Source organism: Vulpes vulpes, chromosome 16 (assembly GCF_048418805.1).
Source record: "Vulpes vulpes isolate BD-2025 chromosome 16, VulVul3, whole genome shotgun sequence".
In the NCBI taxonomy this organism is placed as follows: Eukaryota; Metazoa; Chordata; class Mammalia; order Carnivora; family Canidae; genus Vulpes; species Vulpes vulpes.
Window position 1 is genome coordinate 83,354,045 of NC_132795.1, and position 22,901 is coordinate 83,376,945.

General features: G+C 39.5%; 1 protein-coding gene across 2 annotated transcripts in view; it reads left to right on the forward strand.

Moving 5' to 3' along the window:
• The first annotated feature begins 14,024 nt into the window (after nucleotides 1-14,024).
• The window catches only part of ERLEC1 (endoplasmic reticulum lectin 1), a 30,118-nt gene continuing 21,241 nt past the window's right edge, over nucleotides 14,025-22,901 (forward strand). The window contains exons 1-2 of one of the 2 annotated variants that reach the window (XM_025992639.2): nucleotides 14,025-14,650; nucleotides 21,907-22,011. In XM_025992639.2, the coding sequence (XP_025848424.2) occupies nucleotides 14,276-14,650; nucleotides 21,907-22,011 (480 nt within the window). In that variant the 5' untranslated portion in view covers nucleotides 14,025-14,275. The remainder of the gene's footprint in view (nucleotides 14,651-21,906; nucleotides 22,012-22,901) is intronic. The other variant, XM_025992638.2, reaches the window with a different exon arrangement.

The following is a 22,901-nucleotide window of genomic DNA, read 5'->3' on the forward strand; positions in this document are numbered from 1 at the left end:
ATAGGATATGCATTTCATCTTAAAAAGGATTTTTTCATTTTCTATTAAAATTTCTACCTAAAATATGTACTATTTTACATTTTGAAGGTGCTCATTTAATTTTAACATATATAAATCATATAACACCTGATGTAATAATAAATATTATCTACTATCACTTTATATATTTAGAGTACCATGGGTTTAGCATCTCTTTGAGATTCATAAGGACTTCAATCATGCCTGTAATTTAAGAACAATATCTAGTCTATTAGAAATTTTCCAAACATTTTATAGTCAGCCCTGGCGGCGCAGCAGTTTAGTGCCGCCTGCAGCCTAGGGTGTGATCCTGGACACCTGGGACCAAGTCCCATGTCAGGCTCTCTGCATGGAGCCTGCTTATCTCTCTCTCTCTCTCTCTCCCCCTCTCCCTCTCCCTCTCCCTCAACCTCTGTGTGTGTGTGTGTCTTATGAATAAATAAATAAAATTAAAAAAAAAAAATTTTATAGTCAACATTTCCTTCCATTAGATTTCTCTTTCCATGGATACATAGATTTTAAATTATAACTTTGGAACAGTTGTGAATTTCACTGCATCATACTCCTATAATTTACCATCCCTCATTCTTTTAAAGACAGTAATATGATGGGTACACCTAAAATTCCCTCTCATCACATGTTAAAATCTACATATCAAATATTCCAATTATACTTCTCTTTTCTCACCAAAAATACTGCAACTATATTTTCTATGTATTTATTCAACTCTTAACATCTGTTTTTATGCATTTCTAAAGCCTTAAATTTTTTATTTTTTATTCTATTTTTTTTAAGATTTTATTTATTTATTCATGAGAGACACACAGAACGAGGCAGAGACACACACCGAGGGAGAAGCAGGCTCCATGCAGGGAGCCCACCGCAGGACTCGATCCCGGGTCTCCAGGATCATGCCCTGGGCTGGAGGCGGCGCTAAACCGCTGAGCCACCCGGGCTGCCCTAAAGCCTTAAAATTTTTAAATTCACCCTAAGCATATATTAAAAATGCAAAGATTAGTGGGATGATTTTTTAATCTGTGGCTACTTGTAAAGAATTTTAACTCGACACTTCTAAAATTATTCTTCTGTATTTCAAGTTTATATGATAAAAATAAGCCTTACTGAATTTCATGATATTTTCCTTCTTAAGGTTCATTTTCCCTTTCTAAAATTGTATATATTCAGCACTAATCTCTTGGTGGTTTCATTTAATTGTACCGAACCTCCCTGTCTTTATACAAAGTTTGACGACACATATCCATACATTATATAACTGGAAAAGCCACCACTTAACCCTATAATTTTTTATTCCTCCAACTTTACTATCCTTCACAGAATTTTTTAACTACAATGTTCTACTTCCTTATCAACTCCTCTTAATGCTCCTCCAGTCTGCTTTTGCTCTTGCTGTACTCACAGAATCAGTGCAGTCTTCAGTCTCCAATGACCCCTTCCTGATTTAACCCAAAGATCTAGTTCATTCTTTACAACTCTGATTCAGCAGACATTCGTAAGCAAGCATCTCATTTCACTAAGGCCAAAAAAGTAGAACATTTCATTGTACTTACATCTTAGATTATTGTTATCAGATACACAAACTCACCAAATCCTAGGTTTCAATTACCATCTTTATTCAGAAAACTTCTAATCTTTCTCAATTTCTTTATGACTCTATGTCTTATATGTAAGGGAGCCCCAACTGAACTACCCAAGCACCTGAAACTTAGCATACAAAAAACAGAATTCATCTCTTTTCCCAAGGGAGAAAAATTTTGTCCATTACCTCCTTGCACATGACACACATTAAATTTTGAACAATTGTTAGAAAATACAACAAACAGGTTTAAAATACTCATCAATTTATAAGCTTTTGGAGAAAATGAATGATATTATCACAATATACATAAAATTTTAGCCTTTATTTTACTAAAACCTTTGTATAACGTTTCTTAACAAATCAAAGCAAAATTAGCAGGGAAGCCCTGGAGCCTATATGTGATGTGGTCTGAGTTATTACACGATGATAAGACCTATCTTTTAAGTATGAGCTGGAAGATTTCTCAGCTAACATAGAAACCCTATAATATGGCAAGAGTAAGTTTCTTACATCTTCTCCTTACCTCCAATCTCTTTTCTTCTTTCTAAAACATTCTATACTCTGCAATGAGAATTATATTTCTAAAATATGGAACTAATCTAGTCAATAATCAAAATGTCTCCCACAGCATACTAAATAAACTTCAAATTCCTTAATCTGATATTCAACTATTTATAATATGGTATCAGCATATGTGTCACATTTTGCTTCCCACTAATGTATCCCACCCCATGTTCCACTCACCCCATCCTCCTCATCCATGAAGACCCAGGAAAAGGAGGGAGGGTGCTTGGGTGGCTCAGTCAGTAGATCATGATCCTTTGGCTTGGGTCATGATCCCAGGGTCCTGGGATCAAGCCCCACATCCGGCTTCTGACGCAATGGAGAGCCTGCTTTTCCTCTTCCTCTGTCCCTCCCCCTGTTGGTGCATTTGTTCACTCTCTCTTTCTCTCACTCAAATAAATAAATTAATCTTTTAAAAAAAAAAAGATCCAGCAAAAATGAGGGCCGTGTTATGTCAAACAATAACTCTGCATTAAGACTATCAAGATAAAAAAGATAGGTCCCAGCTACCAAGAACCATGTTTGGTGAAAGGACATACAACCAAGCAAACCAATGTTATTTAGCATAAAAACTGTGACATAAAATAAAAACAGGATACAGAATAACAAACTATTAATTCAAACTCATTAGATCAAAGAAAGCCTCATAGAAAAAATAAATAGCTGTTCATGGATCAAAGAATAATTAACCTTATGTAGCAAATATTATATACACCAAAATCTATCCTGTTAATACATATATTAACCCCCATTTTCTTAGATGATGAAAATGAGAGACAAAAAGAATTTAAGCTAAAACTCAGTAACAATAACTATCATTTATTGAATACTTAGAACAAGGACACAGCCTGGGTGGTTCAGCAGCTGGGAGGCTGCCTTCAGCTCAGGGTGTGATCCCAGCCTGGGGATCGAGTCCCACATGGGGCTCTCTGCAGGGATCCTGCTTCTCCCTCTGCCTACATTTCTCATGAATAAATAAATAAAAGCTTAAAAAAAAAAAAAAGGAATACTTAGAACATACCAAGCACTGTGCTAAACGCTAAAAAACAAAATGGAATTAATACTCTTAATTTTTTTAAAAAATTGTAGGGCAGCCCCGGTGGCACAGCGGTTTGGCGCCACCTGCAGCCTGGGGTGTGATTCTGGAGACCCGGATCGAGTCCCACATCGGGCTCCCTGCATGGAGCCTGCTTCTCCCTCTGCCTGTGACTCGGCCTCTCTCTCTCTCTGTGCCTATGAATAAATAAATAAAATCTTTAAAAAAAAATTGTAAAAGATGGCAGCTTATTCATTTTTTACCTCCACTGCTAAGTTTTAAACTCAATGAGAGGGATCCCTGGGTGGCGCAGCGGTTTGGCGCCTGCCTTTGGCCCAGGGCGCGATCCTGGAGATCCGGGATCGAATCCCACGCCGGGCTCTCGGTGCATGGAGCCTCCTTCTCCCTCTGCCTATGTCTCTGCCTCTCTCTCTGTGTGTGTGACTATCATAAATAAATAAAAAATTTTAAAAAAATAAATTAAAAATATAAACTCAATGAGATTCTTTCGTAAAATAGGATAAATTAAAAGGATAAAAAAATAAAAGAAAAAGGATTTAGTTACGCATACCCTACGGCCAGAATTTTTTAAATTTAAACAAAAGCATGCTTTGCCCAATTTTCTCAAGAGCATTTTTTTTTACATTTTATTTAAATTTAATTTGCCAACATGTAGCATAACTCTCAAGAGTATTAATTGATTTATTCAACAAATATCTATGAGTTATTTACTCTTTAGAAGACAAACTAAGGACAATTGTTTTCCTCCACTTCCTATCAAATTTTCACTAAAATGCATTCATTCATTCAATCTAAAAGAGAGCAGACTGGAGTCTGCTTTCTCTCTTCTAGAGAGAGATTAAGAGATAATATTGGGAATTAAGCCAATGCAGAAAAAACTGCAGTCTAGAACAAACATGCACACATGCACAAGAAGGCTTGCACCCATGGAGAAAACATTCCTGCCAGCAGAGCCTGGAGAAGTACCAAACCTGGAAACAGGAAAAGCAAACAGGAGATGGGTGTAGGATTAAAATTAGTATGGATAGATGGATGGATGAATAAATCAATAAAATCAATACATAAATAAAATTAGGATGATTAAAAAATATATATGGAACAGCCAAGCCAAACCTCTTACCCCATTCCTTTACACAAGTATATCAACAACAGTGTTGGTTTCTAACTAAAACCATGTTTGTTTCTCTTAATTTAGCAATCTACCCTGAAAGCATTAGAGCATCTTCATACTCCCTAACAAAGCCTTCCTTATTTGGACATACGCTAGAGCGAGCGGAAGGCACAATTCTTTTCCTGCATTTTATCCATGGACCCTAAAGTGAGGCCCAACAATTGATACCATGCTCAAGTATCATTAATATTTTTTAAAGGCCAAGCAAAAGCACAAGAAGAAAGGATGAAAATAAACAACTGACCTGAAGGAAATACAGCCATTTCTGGGAACAAGATAAATGTTTAAAATTTTTAAGTGCTATTCTAAACCAAACTCATGAAAGCACTGCATCCATTAAAAAAGAGTACTACCTTCAAGGGTGTCTGGATGGTTCAGTTGGTTAAATGTCGGACTCCTGGTTTCTGCTCAAGTCAGCTCAGCTCATAATCTCAGGGTTTTGGGATGGAATCCCACTTCAGGCTCTGCACTCAGCAAGGAGCCTGCTTGAGATTTTCTCTCTCTCTCACTGACTCTATACACACACACACACACACACACACACATTCTTTCACTCTAAAATTTAAAAATCTTAAAAAAAAAAAAAAAAGCAACTGCAGTATACCTAAAATATAACATTGTATATTAACCATATTGGAATTAAAAAAAAAAAGAGCAGGTGGAAACTATGGAAATAGAAAAAATAAATAAATAACCACTGAAAAAAATTCAAAGGACAACTGATAAGGGAATGGACATCTTGGATTGATCCTACATATTACTTAATTTTTGTTTCTTTTTGTATTTTTTCCTAACTTTGGAAGAATCTCTCTAAATGATATGTCAAGTAAAAAGAAAAAAAAAAAAAAAGAACATTTCCCAGAAGTGAACAAACAGAACTCCTGGACTGCCATGAAGGACACATGAGAAAGGATCTACATCTAGAAACATTCTTATAAAATATCATAAAACCAATGATAAAGAAAAAGAATCTAATAAAGTCTTTCCGATAAAAAAAAGCCTATCACTTCAGGAAAAAAGAGAACTAGACTGGCAGACTTCTTATCAGATACACTAGAGGCTAAGAGGCAAAGGAACAAAGTCTTCAAAGTCTTGAGCAAAACAACATAATTTTGAACTATGAATTACACTCCCAAACAATTAAATGAGAAGGCAACACAATTGCATTTTCAGATATATGAGGCCTGTGAAAATTAAATTATCTGCTTCATATCCTTTCTGGAAATATTTGAAATTAGTTATACTGCAATGATGTGGAGAAAAAAAATCTGAGATAAAGGAGGACGTGGAATAACACAAAACAGTAGTCTTTTTTTTTTTTTTTTTCAAAACAGTAGTCTTAACCCAGAAGAGCGACACAAAGAAACCCCAATATAGAGGTATGCCACAGGCTTGAAAAACAACAAGTATGTATTAGAAGATGTTTGAGAGCTCAATATAGCTTCAAGAATGAAACGAATTCATTTTAGCAAATAGAGCAGAATTATTAGGAAGCTAATAGAACACTTTAAGTGGCAGAGGATTAAAATATTTACATTTCCCTCTCTGCAGTTTCAATTACCTCTGGGCGTAAAAGTGAACAGTACTTTTATAATTATAATATTTAAACAGTTTATAGGTTTTCAATATTTAAGAATCAACCTATAAACAAAGCACAGAAGACCAGAAGTCACAGAATGTAGATAGTATAAGCATATAGTAATAAGTTGCAGAAGTAGTGAACATGATAATAAAAGCTAACACACACTACATACTATATATGAGGCATTATGCTTAAAAAAAAAAAGTCCTTACATGAAATAATTCATTGATAAAAAATGACAACACTCAGTAGTGGCCAAAAGAATGAGTTCAAGAGCCAAACTACCTGTAGTCTGATATCCAATTCCATTGCTTACCAGTTATTATGGCCTTGGGCAATTTGCCATATTTCATTAATATATTTATCTCAGTTTATGACTTCTGAAATTGAGAGGAATCTCATATTAGCCAGCATGTCATAAGTTTAAATGGCAGCAGTTATTTTCTTTCTTAGTAGTACAAAAAAATAATAGTGAGCTTTAAAACAGATGGCAAGGGGCCCCTGGGAGGCTCAGTTGGTTAAGCATCTGCCTTTGGCTTAAGTCATGATCTGGGCATCCTGGGACCTCCTGCATCAGGCTTCCAGGTCAGGGAGGGTCTGCTTCTCTCTCTCCTCTCTTTCCCTCTGCCCCTCCCCACCACTTGTTCTCTCTCTCTCAAATAAATGAAATATTAAAAAAATAATAAAAATAGGGATCCCTGGGTGGCGCAGCGGTTTAGCACCTGCCTTTGGCCCAGGGCGCGATCCTGGAGACCTGGGATCGAATCCCACGTCGGGCTCCTGGTGCATAGAGCCTGCTTCTCCCTCTGCCTATGTCTCTGCCTCTCTCTCTCTCTCTCTCTCTCTGTGTGTGTGTGTGTGACTATCATAAATAAATAAAAATTTTTAAAAAAATAAAAAAATAAAAAAATAAAATTTTAAAATAAAATAATAATAATAATAATAATAATAATAATAATAATGTGCACCTGGGTGGCTCAGTGGTTGAGCATCTGCCTTTCTGCCCAGGTCGTGGTCCTAGGATAGAGTCCAGCATCAGGCTCCCTGCATGGATGTCTCAGTCCCTCTGTGTCCCTCATGAATAAATAAATAAAACCTTTAAAAGATAAAAAATAAAACAGATGGCAAAAGGGGACTGTTACAGTTTAAGAGAGACTCTAAGACAACAATTGAATGCAAGGCATGAATTCTGGACACTGAAAGGCAAAAAAAGGTAAAATAAATTGGAGAAACTGAAATCACTGTTCTTCTTCCAAGACACAATAGTACTATACATCATAGGTTATATAGGAATCTCCTTTTCTTAGTCATTGACTTTTTTTTTTTAAGATTTTATTTATTTATTTGAGAGAGAGCCAGTGAGGGAGCATATGAAAGAGAGAAAGCACAAGCAGGGGGAAAGGCAGAGGGAGAGCTGAGCTGGGACCCCTTCCACACCCTCCCCAACTCGGGGCTCAATCCCAGGACCCTGAGATCATGATCTGAACTGAAGGCAGATGCTTAACCAACTGTACCCCAGTCATTGACTTTTTCCAACATCCAGGCCAGAGGTCTTATACAAGATGCCACATTTTGGACTTGATTATTTTCTTAAGTTTGGCATGAATACAACATAGGGACTTGTGATATACTTGGAGTTTTAAAAATTCATTCTTGTAGAAAACTCAGCAAAGACCTAAAAATATGAAGCATGGGATTAAAAAAAGATCATGCCAGCTTGGTTTGAAATCAAATGTCCACTCTTTTTTTCCCCTATGCCTAAGAAACAAGTACAATATGCACATTTGCACCTATATATTTGCTGGCATTCGGTCACCTGTGTTTGTGTTATATTTTAACCAAAAATGTTCGAAGGCTAAAAGCTTTTCTTTTCCTTTATTTTTCCCAAAATGTGTATCCCAGTTCTCTTATGTCTTCTTTCTTATTACTGCAGAGTAAATTATATTCAAAGGAGGAACTGGAGGGGAAAAACATCAGTACTGGAAATGAAGAAAAAAGGACAATTATGCTCTTAGGCAGCCTCTGGAGTACTCAATGCTACACTACCTCAGACTGCACACCAGCTGTTCAGTTCAGCAAATGTCTTTGTTTTTACTGGTTTTGTCCTTTCTATTTCTAAATGAGAACAATAAAGAGATTTTGGGTAACTTTTAACTCAAAGCCCAACTGTTTGGTTCTCATTTGGGATTCATAAAAATTTCAATTGAAAAAAATTTTTTACAGTTTTATTCAGGCATATTTTATAATGTGGCATAAACATATTAATTTAATGTATGCATGTGAATTATATTAGAATATGGTATTAACTTGTGTCTCAGCTTCCTCATCAGTAAAATGCGGAAAATAATAGAACCTACTTCTTGGGTTATTATGAGGATTAAATCAATTAAATAAGATTGTATCTATTAAGTGCTTAAAATAGTGCCTGGACACATCTGGTACCTGAATAGAACACATAAAGAAACTGAATTGTCATTAGTTCTTACATCTTACCATGTGTTATTTCCTCCATTTGAAGGATAAGAAAACTGAGCTCTAAAGAGGTTAAGTAACATTCCCAAAGTCAAACATGTAGTTAGGTGGCAGAGCTGGCATCAGAATCTAACTGGCCTAACTCCTAAGCCTCTGCTCCTCACCACCTCACAATTCAGTTGCATAGAGTTTGTATATATTCAGTCATAGCCTTATTGTTGGAAAATCAGATATACAGAGGGTTTGGGGTTTTTTGCCACTACAGACAATGACACGATGAGTATCTCTGTACCTATATCCTTTTTTTTTTTTTTTTTTGACAGAGAGAGAGAATGTACAAGCAGGGGGAGCAGCAGAGAGAGTTGCAGAGGGAGAGGGAGAAGCAGACTCCCCACGGAGCAGGCAGCCCAATGCAGGGTTGGATCCCCAAGGACCCTGGGATCATGTCCTAATCAAAGGCAGATGCTTAACCGAATGGGCCACCCAGGTGTCTCCTGTATCTACACCCTTATGTATCAGAGCAAATCCAAAAAGTAAAATCACTAGGCTAAAGGTTTACACATTTTTAATTCTAAAAGAAATTACTAATTTCAAAACATGTATTAAAGTAGGTCTATCAAACAAACAAACAAAAAAAAAGTAAGTCTATCCCTTTTACGGTATCTGGATTTCCTATCTTACCAAAAAACATCATCTCTACTCCAGTTATACATTCTCCTAATCTCTTCATATAGATATATATATTTAACTCATTTACAATTTAGTTTTTGTGTATTTTATGAAGAGGAAATGTAGCTGGTTTTCTTATAAATAGATAACAAATTATACTAGCAGCATTTATTAATTAAAATATCCTTTTCCCATCAGAGTGAAATATCACCCTTGTCACATTTTAAACTCTTTATGCCATTCCCAAGCTCCTTTCCTGTACTCAAACCAAATTACTTTTGATCTCAGTAAGTCTTGGGCTCATGTTCTTTTTTCCACTTAAAATAGGTCTTTCCCAGCTCTGTAAATCCAAATCCTACCACCTGTTAAGGTCCAATACAAACGCCAGGACTACTTTATTGGTTTCTACCCTTCCTCTCATCCCTTGCTAGAGGTAATCGCCCCCTCCTTTGAATGTCCAAAATACTTCATCTGTACAGCGCTTCTCCAACAACACTTCTCACTTTTAATAGAATTTGTTACATACAAGTCCTATCTCCCTTTCTAGGTGGTAACATTTTGATGGACTTGATCTATATCTACATCATTTTTATAGCACTAAGTACACAGGACAGTGCCTCCAAACCACATTTGTTAGATGAATAACTGCACAACTTTCTTAATCCCTCCCCAGGATCTGTAGTTCTGCAACTAAATGAAAATCGCTGCATCAAGACTAACTCCCTTGGGACGCCTGGGTGTCTCAGTGGTTGAGTGCCTATGTCTCAAGTCGTGATCCGGGGATCCCAGGATCGAGTCCGACATCAGGCTCCCCGCAGGGAGCCTGCTTCTCCCTCTGACTGTGTCTCTGCCTCTCTCTCTCTGTGTCTCTCATGAATAAATAAATGAAATCTTTAAAAAAAAAAAAAATGTTAACAACTGAGGAATTTGGGTTCGATTCTTGCAACTTTTATGTAAATCTGAAATTAATTCAAAATAAAAAGTAAAACGAATAAAAACACACAATTCTCGTCAGTTTACATTCTGTTCTTCCCTCTTTCCGTAAACTGCACTACCAGTTCCTTATAAAAAATACCTAGAACCCTCTTACACTGTTGGTGGGAATGTGAACTGGTGCAGCCACTCTGGAAAACTGTGTGGAGGTTCCTCAAAGAGTTAAAAATAGACCTGCCCTACGACCCAGCAATTGCACTGTTGGGGATTTACCCCAAAGATACAGATGCAATGACACGCCAGGACACCTGCACCCCGATGTTTCTATCAGCAATGGCCACAATAGCCAAACTGTGGAAGGAGCCTCGGTGTCCATCGAAAGATGAATGGATAAAGAAGATGTGGTTTATGTATACAATGGAATATTACTCAGCAATTAGAAACGACAAATACCCACCATTTGCTTCAACGTGGATGGAACTGGAGGGTATTATGCTGAGTGAAGTAAGTCAATCGGAGAAGGACAAACAGTGTATGTTCTCATTCATTTGGGGAATATAAATAATAGTGAAAGGGAATATAAAGGAAGGGAAAAAGAAATGTTGGGAAATATCAGGAAGGGAGACAGAACATAAAGACTCCTAACTCGGGGAAACGAACTAGGGGTGGTGGAAGGGGAGGAGGGCGGGTGCTGGAGGGGAATGGGTGACGGTCACTGAGGTGGACACTTGACGGGATGAGCACTGGGTGTTTTTCTGTATGTTGGTAAATTGAACACCAATAAAAATTAATTTAAAAAAATACCTAGGCATCATCATTAATTCATCTTTGTAAGAACATGCCACATCTAATCCACCAGCAAATTCAAGATCATCTACTGAAAAATGTATTCCAAATCAGGTCACTTCTCTCCATTCTCCATTCCTACCAGCATCCTAACTGGTCTTCCTATTGCCATCTGTGCCTTCCTATACTAGTTTCCTACAGCTGCCAAAACAAATTACTACAAACCAAGTAGCTTAAAACAACGGAAATATATTGTTTCACAGTTCTAGGGGTTAAGTCTGAAATCAAGATATCAGCAGGGCAATGATCTCTCTGAAATCACTTAGGGAGGATCCTTCCTTACTTCTTCCTATCTTGCGGTGGTTGCTGGCAATCTTCAGCGTTCCTCAGCTTGTAGATGCATACTCCAGACTCTCCCTCCATCTTCACGTAGTATGCTTTCTGTATGTCCTGTCTGTGTCCAAATTTCCCTCTTATTATAAAGACACTATAGTCAGCAGATCAGAACCAACCCTAATTCAATATGACCTCATCTTAATTTGATTACATCTGCACAGACCCCATTTCCAAATAAATTCACAATCACGAGGTTTTAGGGGTTAGGACTTCAACCCATCTTTTAGGGGAACACAATTCATCCCATAACATCCTCTATAATCAATTTTCCATCAAGAGCCATAATGATCTTGACGAATGTGCATCAGGCCCTATAGGTCTGTGTCTGGTTGGCCTCTTCCTACCTTTCAAACATCATCTCCTACCACGTCCCTCTTACAATCTACCCACACTGGCCTTCTTTCTGTCCCTCCGACACACCACACTCATCCCTGCCTCAGGACCTCTGCCTGGAAATTTTGGTGTGGCTTCTTCCTCCTCATTTCAAGTCACCACTCAAGTGTCACTTCCTCACAGAAGTTTATTCTGATCGTCTACCTAAGCAGCACATCTCAGAGGTATTTTCTTTCATACAACCCTAGTTTTTAAGCAGCATTTGCCAGTACCAGAAAGTTTATTTGTTATTTATTTAGTAATCCCCTTTACTTGAACATAAGCTCTACTGAGCCAGATTCTCATTATGTAGCCCGAGCCTAAACCGATTCCTTATAAGTATTTTTCATTTTTATTTACTCATATATGTCTTTTTCTTTTATGACATAAGGATTTTCTACTTTACTCACAAAGAGTAATTATTCCCCTAAGTTTTTCTTGTATTTTACTCTTTTTTGCATGTGATTTATTTAAATCAATCCATTTGGAGTTAATCTTTGTATACTTCAGAAACGGGGGTAAAATCAGATGATTCCCATGAAAAAGTCCACAATAACTCTGATCTACTGGATAAAGCTCAAACACTTCTGCAGAATATATGCAACCTTCCCTGGACTCCCTCTGTTCCTCCCCAGTATCAATCTACTGCTGATGATTCCATCTTATCCTGTCCTTTGACTACACCAGAAAGTCCTAATAAAGCATCAAGAAGAATTATATTTGAAATGCACTTCCCTGTTTGCCTGACTCTTATAAATCCTCAAAACCCCAGTTCTAATGTCACCTCTCCTGGAAAGCCTTTCCTGTCCAATCTCAGAGTTCCTTACTTCCTTCTTTGTATCTTCACTTTTACATCTATTTTATATATATATAAAATATACACAAATTATATATACAAATTACATGTTATATATTTATATATAAATTATATATAAATACATATTAACATGTATAAGTTATTTAGACTAGTGCCTAGCACACAATGAATGCTAAATGTTAAATATTTTATTACCACAATAGGTTGCAATTATTGGTATAATTTCCCTTGCTAGACCAAAAGGGAAAGGGAACAGAGACCCATTCAATTGCCATTTTACCAAACACAATGGTCTGGCACATATGAAGCTCTCATAAGTACCAAACAAATTAATGAACAACACCTCAATTCTGGACTAAAGCAATTTTCTTTGAAACTGTGGATTCCTCAAAACCACAGTGAGATACCACCTCACACCAGTGAGAATGGGGAACATTAACAAGGCAGGAAACCACAAATGTTGGAGAGGATGCGGAGAAAAGGGAACCCTCTTACACTGTTGGTGGGAATGTGAACTGGTGCAGCCACTCTGGAAAACTGTGTGGAGGTTCCTCAAAGAGTTAAAAATAGACCTGCCCTACGACCCAGCAATTGCACTGCTGGGGATTTACCCCAAAGATTCAGATGCAATGAAACGTCGGGACACCTGCACCCCGATGTTTCTATCAGCAATGGCCACAATAGCCAAACTGTGGAAGGAGCCTCGGTGTCCATCGAAAGATGAATGGATAAAGAAGATGTGGTTTATGTATACAATGGAATATTACTCAGCCATTAGAAACGACAAATACCCACCATTTGCTTCAACATGGATGGAACTGGAGGGTATTATGCTGAGTGAAATAAGTCAATCGGAGAAGGACAAACATTATATGCTCTCATTCATTTGGGGAATATAAATAATAGTGAAAGGGAATATAAGGGAAGGGAGAAGAAATGTTGGGAAATATCAGGAAGGGAGACAGAACATAAAGACTCCTAACTCGGGGAAACGAACTAGGGGTGGTGGAAGGGGAGGAGGGCGGGGGGTGGGGGTGAATGGGTGACGGGCACTGAGGGGGCACTTGGCGCGATGAGCACTGGGTGTTATGCTATATGTTGGCAAATCGAACTCCAATAAAAAAAATTTTTTTTTTAATAATCTGTGGATTCCTTACATTTTTTAAAAAGAAAAACTATAAGATGAAAAACGAGACTGCCCTTCCTGCTTTTTGATTTGGTTCAAATCCGAGGAGCTGATGCAGAAGGGCCCTTGGGTGCTCTTCGGCTACCCCTGCGGAACCCACTACCCTGGAAACGAAAACAACGGCCTTTTCTGAAGGAGAGGGAGGGGGATTCGACACGCCTCGGTCCTGCTCTCCCGCAGCCAGCCGTGATTCAGCCTCAGGGGTTCTCCACCTCACACCGGCCCGGCCCTGAGCCTGGCGTGAGGGAACCCCCCGGCTCCCCGAGAAGACGACAAGCCAGGAAGCGCAGGGGCCGTGATGTCCACGCCGACCCCGGAGAACCGGGGCGCGGACGCGGGGGCGCCGCGAGGATCGGGGGTGGCCGCCGCCCGCAGCAAGGAGGCGGAGAGACGCTCCACGCGGGAAAGACGAAGGGGACAGGAGGAGGCGGAGAGGCAGCCGGCGGCCAGCTCAGCCAGGAACGCCGCCCTCCGCACTGCGCGCCGCCAAGGCCTACGCCCGCCGCGCTCGCTCCCTTCCTCCCGCCCCCGGACTCACCGGCTCTCGGCGCCGACACTGCCGCGCGGTCCCAGGCCGCGGCCTCCTTCGGGGTCAGCTCCCGGAGCCCCCCTCCGGCGTCCCGGCTTCCGTAGGCGGACGGCGCGGTGACCCCGGATGTTGATGTGCCGCCTGCCCCGGAAACGGTGGCAAGACGCCCAAGGGGGCGGAGGTGGCGTTGCCCGGCTCTCCGGAAGGAGACGTGGCGGCGGTTGGGCCCCGGGCTGCCTGGGTGCTTGGTGCTCCCGCCGCCTCCTCCTCCTCCCCCGCCTCCTCGCCTCTATGGGCAGAGGAGGTTGTGGCGGCGGCTGGAGAGATCGGCAGCGGAGGATGGAGGAAGGAGGAGGCGGCGCGCGTAGTCTGGTCCCCGGCGGGCCGGTGTTCCTGGTCCTGTGCGGCCTCCTAGAGGCGTCCGGCGGCGGCCGAGCGCTGCCCCAGCTCAGCGACGACATCCCCTTCCGAGTCAACTGGCCCGGCACCGAGTTCTCTCTGGTCAGTGCCCTCGCGAACCCTGTAGCCGGCTCTCTCCGTCCTAGCGCTAGGGCTCGGCCCCCTCCCTCCTCCGGAATCGCCTCTGCGGGCGGCTGCCCGCCTCCCCAGTCCGAAGGCGCGTTACCTCGCATTCATTCATTCGCACGGCAGGAGTTTGGCGAGCGTACTGTGGGGCTGTGCCTGCCATGCTGAGCATTAAGGAGCCAGCGGTCACCCGTCCTCCCCCTCTGAACTGTCTCCTTAGACCTTGCTTACCAACACTCCCACCCCCGTGGGAGCAGCTTTCTTAGAATCACGTCGGGCGCGTGTACTTATCTTCTCTTTTAGAAAGTCCGCTGCAGCTCTTCCTCCAGCAGACCTCGCCTTCAGGATCACCGCCCTACCCTCAGGCCGGTCGTACAGCACATAGGAGCTATTCCTTCTCATGTGCCTCATTTCTGTCTTGTATACACACACGTACACGGGTTTCTTTCTTTAAAAAAAAAAAAAAAAAAAAAGTAGTTTTTACCCTACAGCTTGGTTACACTCCGTCACTTCTTTTTTTTTAAGATTTTATTTATTTACTCATGAGAGACACAGAGAGAGAAGGGGGGGCGGGCAGAGACACAGGCAGAGGGGAGAAGCAGGCTCCATGCAGGGAGCCAAACGTGGGACTCGATCCCAGGTCTCCAGGATCAGGATCCAGGATCAGCGCCAAACCGCTGAGCCACCCGGGGATCCTCTCAGAGTTGTTTCTGAGAGCACCATTTGGCTTTTGAGATGGTAACGACCTTCTACTCCGAACATCCTTTGCAGTGCTGACGTACTACGACTCTTATATTAAAAAACCCAGAACGTGAGATTCTGTGATCACTTTTCCTAGAGGGGTGAACATTCTTATAACTTGACAGTGAACGAAAGTTTGCGGTCCTTCTGCCTTTGGGGAGTACTCTGCTTGAAAAGTCTTCCCACCACTGCAGGCCCATTAAAAACTGTGCACTTAAGATGCTCACCCTGTAGTAGTCAATTCATTTCAAATTGAAGTCTTGGAAAACACAAAACCTTTTTTAAAATTCTTATTCCAGTTATCCGCAGTCGTTCCATTTGGGATGACTATTTCGTTCTGTTACCATATTGTTCTATTAGTACCTCATTGAAACAAGAGTAAGTGATAGCAGGATGTCAAAGCACGATTTACCAGGATAACAAATGTTACCGTTACCACAACAGCTTTCTGTTTACCAAATGTTAGTTTCTGCAAATAGTTCACATTTGTTTGATTCTCCACCCCTCTTGTTTTCTGTTCTCCTATTCTGGTAGTTCATTGGTTCTCAAATTTATCTAAGTAGATATTTCTCTGAGAAGCCAGGTTTATCTTTGTATTAATCCCATGAAATATTATTGTATTAAAATACTTATATATAAAAAATCAATCAATAAATAAAATACTTATATAAAAGTTTGTTGTAAGTGAGATATAACTTTAGCAGTCTTCAAGTGAGAATAATTTAGTTCAACTTCTGTTTTTGTTTCAAAAACCCACGCAGGGGATTCCTGGGTGGCTCAGTCCTGGGGCTGGGGTCATGATCCTAGGGTCCTGTGATCTAGCCCCAGTCCGGCTCTGTGTTCAGCAGGAACCTGCTTCTCCCTCTCCTGCCTATGGCTCCGCCTGCTTGTGCTGTCAAATAAATAAAATCTTTTTTTAAAAAATCAAAAGAGCACACAAAATAAACATGACAGGTGTTACAGAATGTGGTCATTAAAGTATTCTTCTTGCACCTGTTAGGGTTTTGGGTTTTTTTGTTTTTGTTTTTGTTTTTTTGAGAGAGAGAAAGAGAGCACAAGAAGGGGGAGGGGCAGACGGAGAGGGAGAGGGACATGCAGGAGACTCCGCTGAGCAGGAGCCTAACTCAGGGCTTGATCCCAAGACCCCAGGATCTCAACCTGAGCCAAATTCAGACACTTAACCAACTGAACCACCCAGGTGCTCATTTTAGGGTTTTTTTTTGTTTTAATCACATGCTGATAATGCAGCCCTGAAACCTTTATGAGGTATCAGTAAAGGACTAAAACTGGCCTTTTTGGAGGTTACTACCAAATTGCTATTCAGTTGTCTTTCTGGCACTGATGTTTGCTGGCTAAAAAGAGGTTATGGAAGATCTGTCTTAAATGTATCTGTACCAGCCTTTCACATATCTGTCAATTTTATTTTAAAATTTCATTTTTAACTCTCTTTGACAATGTAATATAATCTAAGATGGGCACATCTGAAGAATTTTTTTTTTAAGTTATTTTGAGAAAAATACAGAGACGTTCTTCTGTGAGTTGGCAAAAGGTCTGTGGCCCTCATGCAAAAATAAACTCTCGGAGTCATTAGCACTGGCCTTTGGGCTTTGTTTTAGTACTTTTATAATCTTAAGGCTTCCCTTCCCTGCTTTATGTAATTGAAACTACAGCCCTCTTCACCTGGCACTGTCATTTTCTTTTATGAGGCAGTTGGTTGGACATATATAACTAAGCAGCTGTATGAACTAGGCTAAAGGCCTTTATCTCTCTACTATCTAAAATTGAAAGAAACTAGATTGGAAGGTGTGTATTTTTTTTTTTTATTTAGCACTGAAATTCTTCTGTGCTTTAAATCATCTCCCCATTCAAATATATCAAAACAATACATAATCTTTATACTCTTGCTTTCAAATTTACTTTAAAAAATGACGAAGCACCAAAACTATATTTTTCAATGTTTATGTTAATTAATGACTGTGATATTCTTTGTTTACTGGCTTTTAGCATTCAGTTTTTTGTGTTTGTATATATTTTTCTTAGGAAATACTATCTCTGTATCATTAAACTATTCAACTGTTCATTACTTCACAAAGGTCACAGATTTCACCAAAGTAAAACCATAGAATAAGTCCAGTTTTCTCTTTACTTCTCTTTGAAATGTATTCCCACTTAAAAACTTCCCATAGGGGCGCCTGGGTAGCTTAGTCAATTAAGCCCCCAACTTTTGTTCTCAGCTCAGGTCTTGATCTCAGGGTCATGAGTTCAGGCCCTGCATCAGGCTCCGCATTAGGTGTGGAGCCTACATAAAAAACAAAAACAAAAACAAAACTTACCCCAAACACTGCTTGGGAAGAATGGTAACCAACTCCATAGTTCCAAGCATGTTTATATATGTTAGCAAGTTGCGCCACTGAGTTTTTTACAACTTCTCTCAGGATAATTTTGTCTCTCATCCTCTATCTAAATTCTTCCAGACTCTTGTCAAACATTAAAAATTTCTCCCCTGCCAACATATTTTTAAGGTTCCTTAACTTTAAAGTATCATACCCCCTTGGAATAGTTTTATTATATTAAAATCTAAAATTTATCAAATCACTAATAGGACGTCTTACACTGAAAATACATTAAGGTATTATATGGAACAACTTTTTTATATAGTCTCTGCAATTCTGTGCATTCAGAATTTATTATATTTCATTTTCTTAAAGAACTGCCTTACTAAATCAAAGGAAGCATTTTTAGCAGCAGATCAAAATTTTTTAACTTAGAAAATCAGAAAAATTTAACTTTTTCCCAGTAATTTTTGTTATGAAAAGGAGAGTAAAGTTTGTTAGAGTTTTTATTTTGTGATCCCAGTAAGTGACTATTTCAGCAATTCTCAGATGAAAGAATTGCTACTTGGTCTGTTACATTGAAGAGGAGAGCAACCCTTCCAAAACTAATGAAACACAATTCTTTGCGTCTTCAAACAAGTGATGGCTTTTATTTTTTGTTACCCCTTACTTAGACCTTAAAAACAGTAGACAGTGTAGCTGGGGCACAGGGGTACAAAAGCACCTGCGTCTGGGTATTCCAAACAGGTGAGGTTCAGCCACCCACTGCTGACCAAATCCAAATTCAAAGAAATAAGTAGGGGTGAAACCAGGAAGGATTTAATTTCAGTGAGACCAACACCTGGAAGACAGCAGATTGGCAGCTCAAAGACTGTCTCCAAAGTGCTGAAAATACTTCCAGGTTTTTATATGAAAAATAGGGGCAAAGGTGGGGGGGTATGTGCATTCAGCGTCAAATCAGTCCTGGTCTTGGAGTCAGTCATGGGCAGGGTCTTGCTGGCTCAGGCAGTCCTTTTTGCTAAAGGGGGTAGTTTGGGTTCCCATCAGGGGATGGATTGCCCCCTGGATCTTCTGTCTGAGCCAAGAGACAAGCTGGAAAGAAGAACCCAAACAGAAAGTTTGAGGTCAAGATGGAGGTAGCTGAAGTCTTTTTTCCAAGAGGAATGAATTTATCATATAAACATAAAGCCCCAAGAGTGGTTTTTATTACAAAGAAAGGATTGTCTTCCTTTCTTTGCTCTGGTTCCACACAAGCAGGACTTTTTCCATTGTTAGCATTGTGGTGAACGTTTTAGTAAATAAATCAATATTGCTGTGGAATACAACTCCGAACATTAGAGTTGCAGGCGCTTCACAAATACAGGTAAATACACTTAAGTCATATGCTACTTACTGGTTGCCTTCACTACAGTACAGGAATGGTCTGGCAAGGTTTCAGGCCAGCCATTCATTGCTAAGTAAATGTGAGTCATGGTTTGAAACAACTCATGTTACACATTTTGCATATGTCTGAAAAACGTCAAAAGGCATCATAAATGTTATATCTTATAGCAATTTTGTTGGCGCAACTGAGTAAATGTTTCTAAGGATCCCTTTATCATAAATTTGGTTCTGCAATTCTCACTTTCAAATCTTTGGTTCCCCTCTTCACTACAATGATTTTTTAAAAGGATCCTTCATCATAATCCAGGAGCCTATATAGTAATCTAAAAGAATGCTAACAAAAGCTGATTCAAATATGTTAAAACAGTTAAGAGCACACAGAGGGGATCCCTGGGTGGCTCAGCGGTTGGCACCTGCCTTTGGCCCAGGGCGCGGTCCTGGAGACCCGGGATCGAGACCCGGGATCGAGTCCCGCATCAGACTCCCGGCGTGGAGCCTGCTTCTCCCTCCTCCTGTGTTTCTGCCTCTCTCTCTCTCTCTCTCTCTCTCTGTCTATCATAAATAAATAAATAAATAAATATTTTAAAAAAAAAAAAGCACACAGAACATGGAACCAAACTGCCTGAGTGCGTCTCTGGATTGTGCTGTTTACCAGCTGTCTTACCTTGTACAAAGTATTTAAGCTCTGGGCTTCAGTTTCCTTTTCTGTAAGATGGGTAGAAGGCTTGTCTTGAAAATCAATGAGTTAAAAAATGTTAAGGACTTAAAACTTCTGTACAGCTAATACAGCTAATATTTACTGCTATTATTTGTTTTGTTTTATTTATTGTCTTGGAAGAACATTGCCCTAATTTGCATTGGTATGTAAGATGATGTTGGACCAAATAGTACTTGTTTTATTATGATTAAGTCCTTGTTAAATTGAGAAAAGCACAAAGTTACTTAATAAGAGCAGTTCTTTCCTCATCAGGATAGCCAAATAGCGTAGTGGTTTCACAAGTACTGTAAGATGAGAAGAGTTAAAAGAGTTGAATTGAAAACCTCTGTCTTAGCAGTTAGTGACACATCATTCACAAAGCAAAGATTTCTTTTTAGTTAAATAATGTGAATTATATTAATTGAAACATTTATTTGAATTACATTGGTTCATATTTGGCTTGTTAGCATTTGTTTGGTTTTATAGTGTAAAAAGCTTTAAGGATAGTTTACCTTTGGGCTGGCCCACCGCCCATTTTTGTAAGTAGTTTTTTCAGGACACAGCCATACCTGTTCATTTTGCTATTGCCTATGCAGTATCTTACTACAATGGCATAGTTGAGTAGTTGCAACAGAGACCACATGGCCCACGAAGCCTTAAATATTTGCTACTTGGCCCTTTACAGAGTTTGTTGACTTAGGATGTACACACACACACACACACACACACACACACAAAGGAAAAAAAATTAAGTCAGCACAGAGGAGCCTTAGGGATTTTTCTTTTTAAAGTGATTTTATGGGGGATCCATGGGTGGCTCAGTGGTTTGGCGCCTGCCTTTGGCCCAGGGCGTGATCCTGGAGTACTGGGATCGAGTCCCATGTTAGGCTCCCTGCATGGAGCCTGCTTCTCCCTCTGCCTGTGTCTATGCCTCTCTCTCTCCCTCTCTCCCTCTCTCCCTCTCTCTCTCTCTCTCTCTCTCTCTCTCTCTCTCTCTGTGTCTGTCATGAATAAATAAATAAAATCTTTAAAAAAAATAAAGTGATTTTATCCGTGGAGTCTAGGTGACTCAGTCTCTTAATCATCTGCCTTCAGGGATCCCTGGGTGGCCCAGCAGTTTGGCGCCTGCCTTTGGCCCAGGGCGCGATCCTGGAGACCCGGGATCGAATCCCACGTCGGGCTCCCGGTGCATGGAGCCTGCTTCTCCCTCTGCCTGTGTCTCTGCCTCTCTCTCTCTCTCTGTATGACTATCAAAAATAAATAATTAAAAAAAAAAATCATCTGCCTTCAGCTCGGGTCTTGATCCCCAGGACCGAGCCCCACAAAAGGCTCCCTGCTCAGCCAGGAGCCTGGTTCTCCTTCTTCCTCTGCCATTCCCCCTGCTTGTGCTCTCTGGCTTTCTCTATCACTCTGTCAAAAAAATAAGTAAATAAAATAAAAAGTAATTTATCCAAATATAAAAAATATTGTACTATTATTATGTTCAAATGTCCCATCCAATAGAATTGAGAATACATTTGTTAAAGTGCTATAGATTCTCATATATAGATGGTAATTGTTAATAGGAATAATAAATATTCAGTAATGGTGTGTCTTTTAATGCTCATGGCCTCTTAATACTATTTTTTGAAGATGTATTTATTTGAGGGGGACAGGGTGGGCAGAAGGAGAGGAAGAGAAACCCAAGCTGACTCTGTGCACAGAGTCCTATGCAGGGCTCAGTCTCACCACCCTGAGCCCAAACCAAGAGTCAGACACTTAACTCACAGTGCCACCCAGGCCCCCCACCTCTTAATGCTTTTTAATCCCAATTTTAACTTCAGTCTATTGCATTACTACTTTTTTCTTTATACTCCAAATTTCATTTGTGTCCATTTTTTTTCTGTTATAACACCAAGATAGTTTGTCATCCTAATTTTGACCTTTAATAATTTGTAGAATCTTTTCCCCTGCCTTTGGAAATACATTTAAAAATCTTCTGTTGACATGATGAATTACTTACACCTAAGACTGTACTTTATTCAGTGTAATACAATTTAACCAGAAAAACTAATGTATATTTTTTGTTCTATTTCTAGCCTACAACTGGAGTTTTGTATAAAGAAGATAATTATGTCATCATGACAACTACACATAAAGAAAAATATAAATGCATTCTGCCTCTTGTGACAAGTGGAGATGAGGTAACTTTTTATAAATAAATACATTGGTAATCCCTTTCACCAAATATATTTATTTAAAACATTGCAAACACATACTTTAAAATAAAACTGAATGACAGGTTTCTCAATAATCCTGTTTATCATAAAAGTAGTAATCACGTTTATTATTCTTGAATTCTTTGATTTTACAGTTCAACTTGGAAAAATTAGCAACCAATTATTAATATTTTGGATGAAAATCTAATTCCACACTTGCTTTCTTTTATAGAAATGAGGGGTTTGAAACAGGATATAATTTTTAAATGTATATATGACACTTTTTATAAAGAATTTCTGATAATCTTTAGGTACCTATACGTTTTCTCTACTTAGCTCATGCCCGTTTCTTTCCTCCTGAAATGCCCTAACTGCCTCTTATCCATCCTTCAAGGCAATGACTTCTTTCAAGATGAAACAGGAGAGTCAGCATGGTAAAATGAAAAGGACACCAGCCTAGGAGCCAGGAGGCTGAGGTATAGGCTATAGTTAGCTGTGGAACCTTGAACAAATTTGAAACTCAGTTCTTCCACTCAATAAATTTATTGAGTTCATTACATAGTATTTTCACCATCTGTAAAATGGAAATATTACAAACTCAGTGAATGCTTTCTTAGGTTTTGTTCAGATTTAAAATCTGTGAGACAGCTCTCTGTTTCATTTTGTTTTAAACCTTCTTAAGACACAAATACACGTGTGCAATCATACACATAAGCATATGGCATTCAAGTGTGAAATGTAAAAATATACAGGAAACTGGGATGTACCTTAAAACTTTTCCATACATTCTACAAGATTCAACTATTTTGAAGCTTTCATAGTTAGAATTTGTTCAGATGCGAGTATTTAAAACTTCTGAAATAAGTTTATAAGAA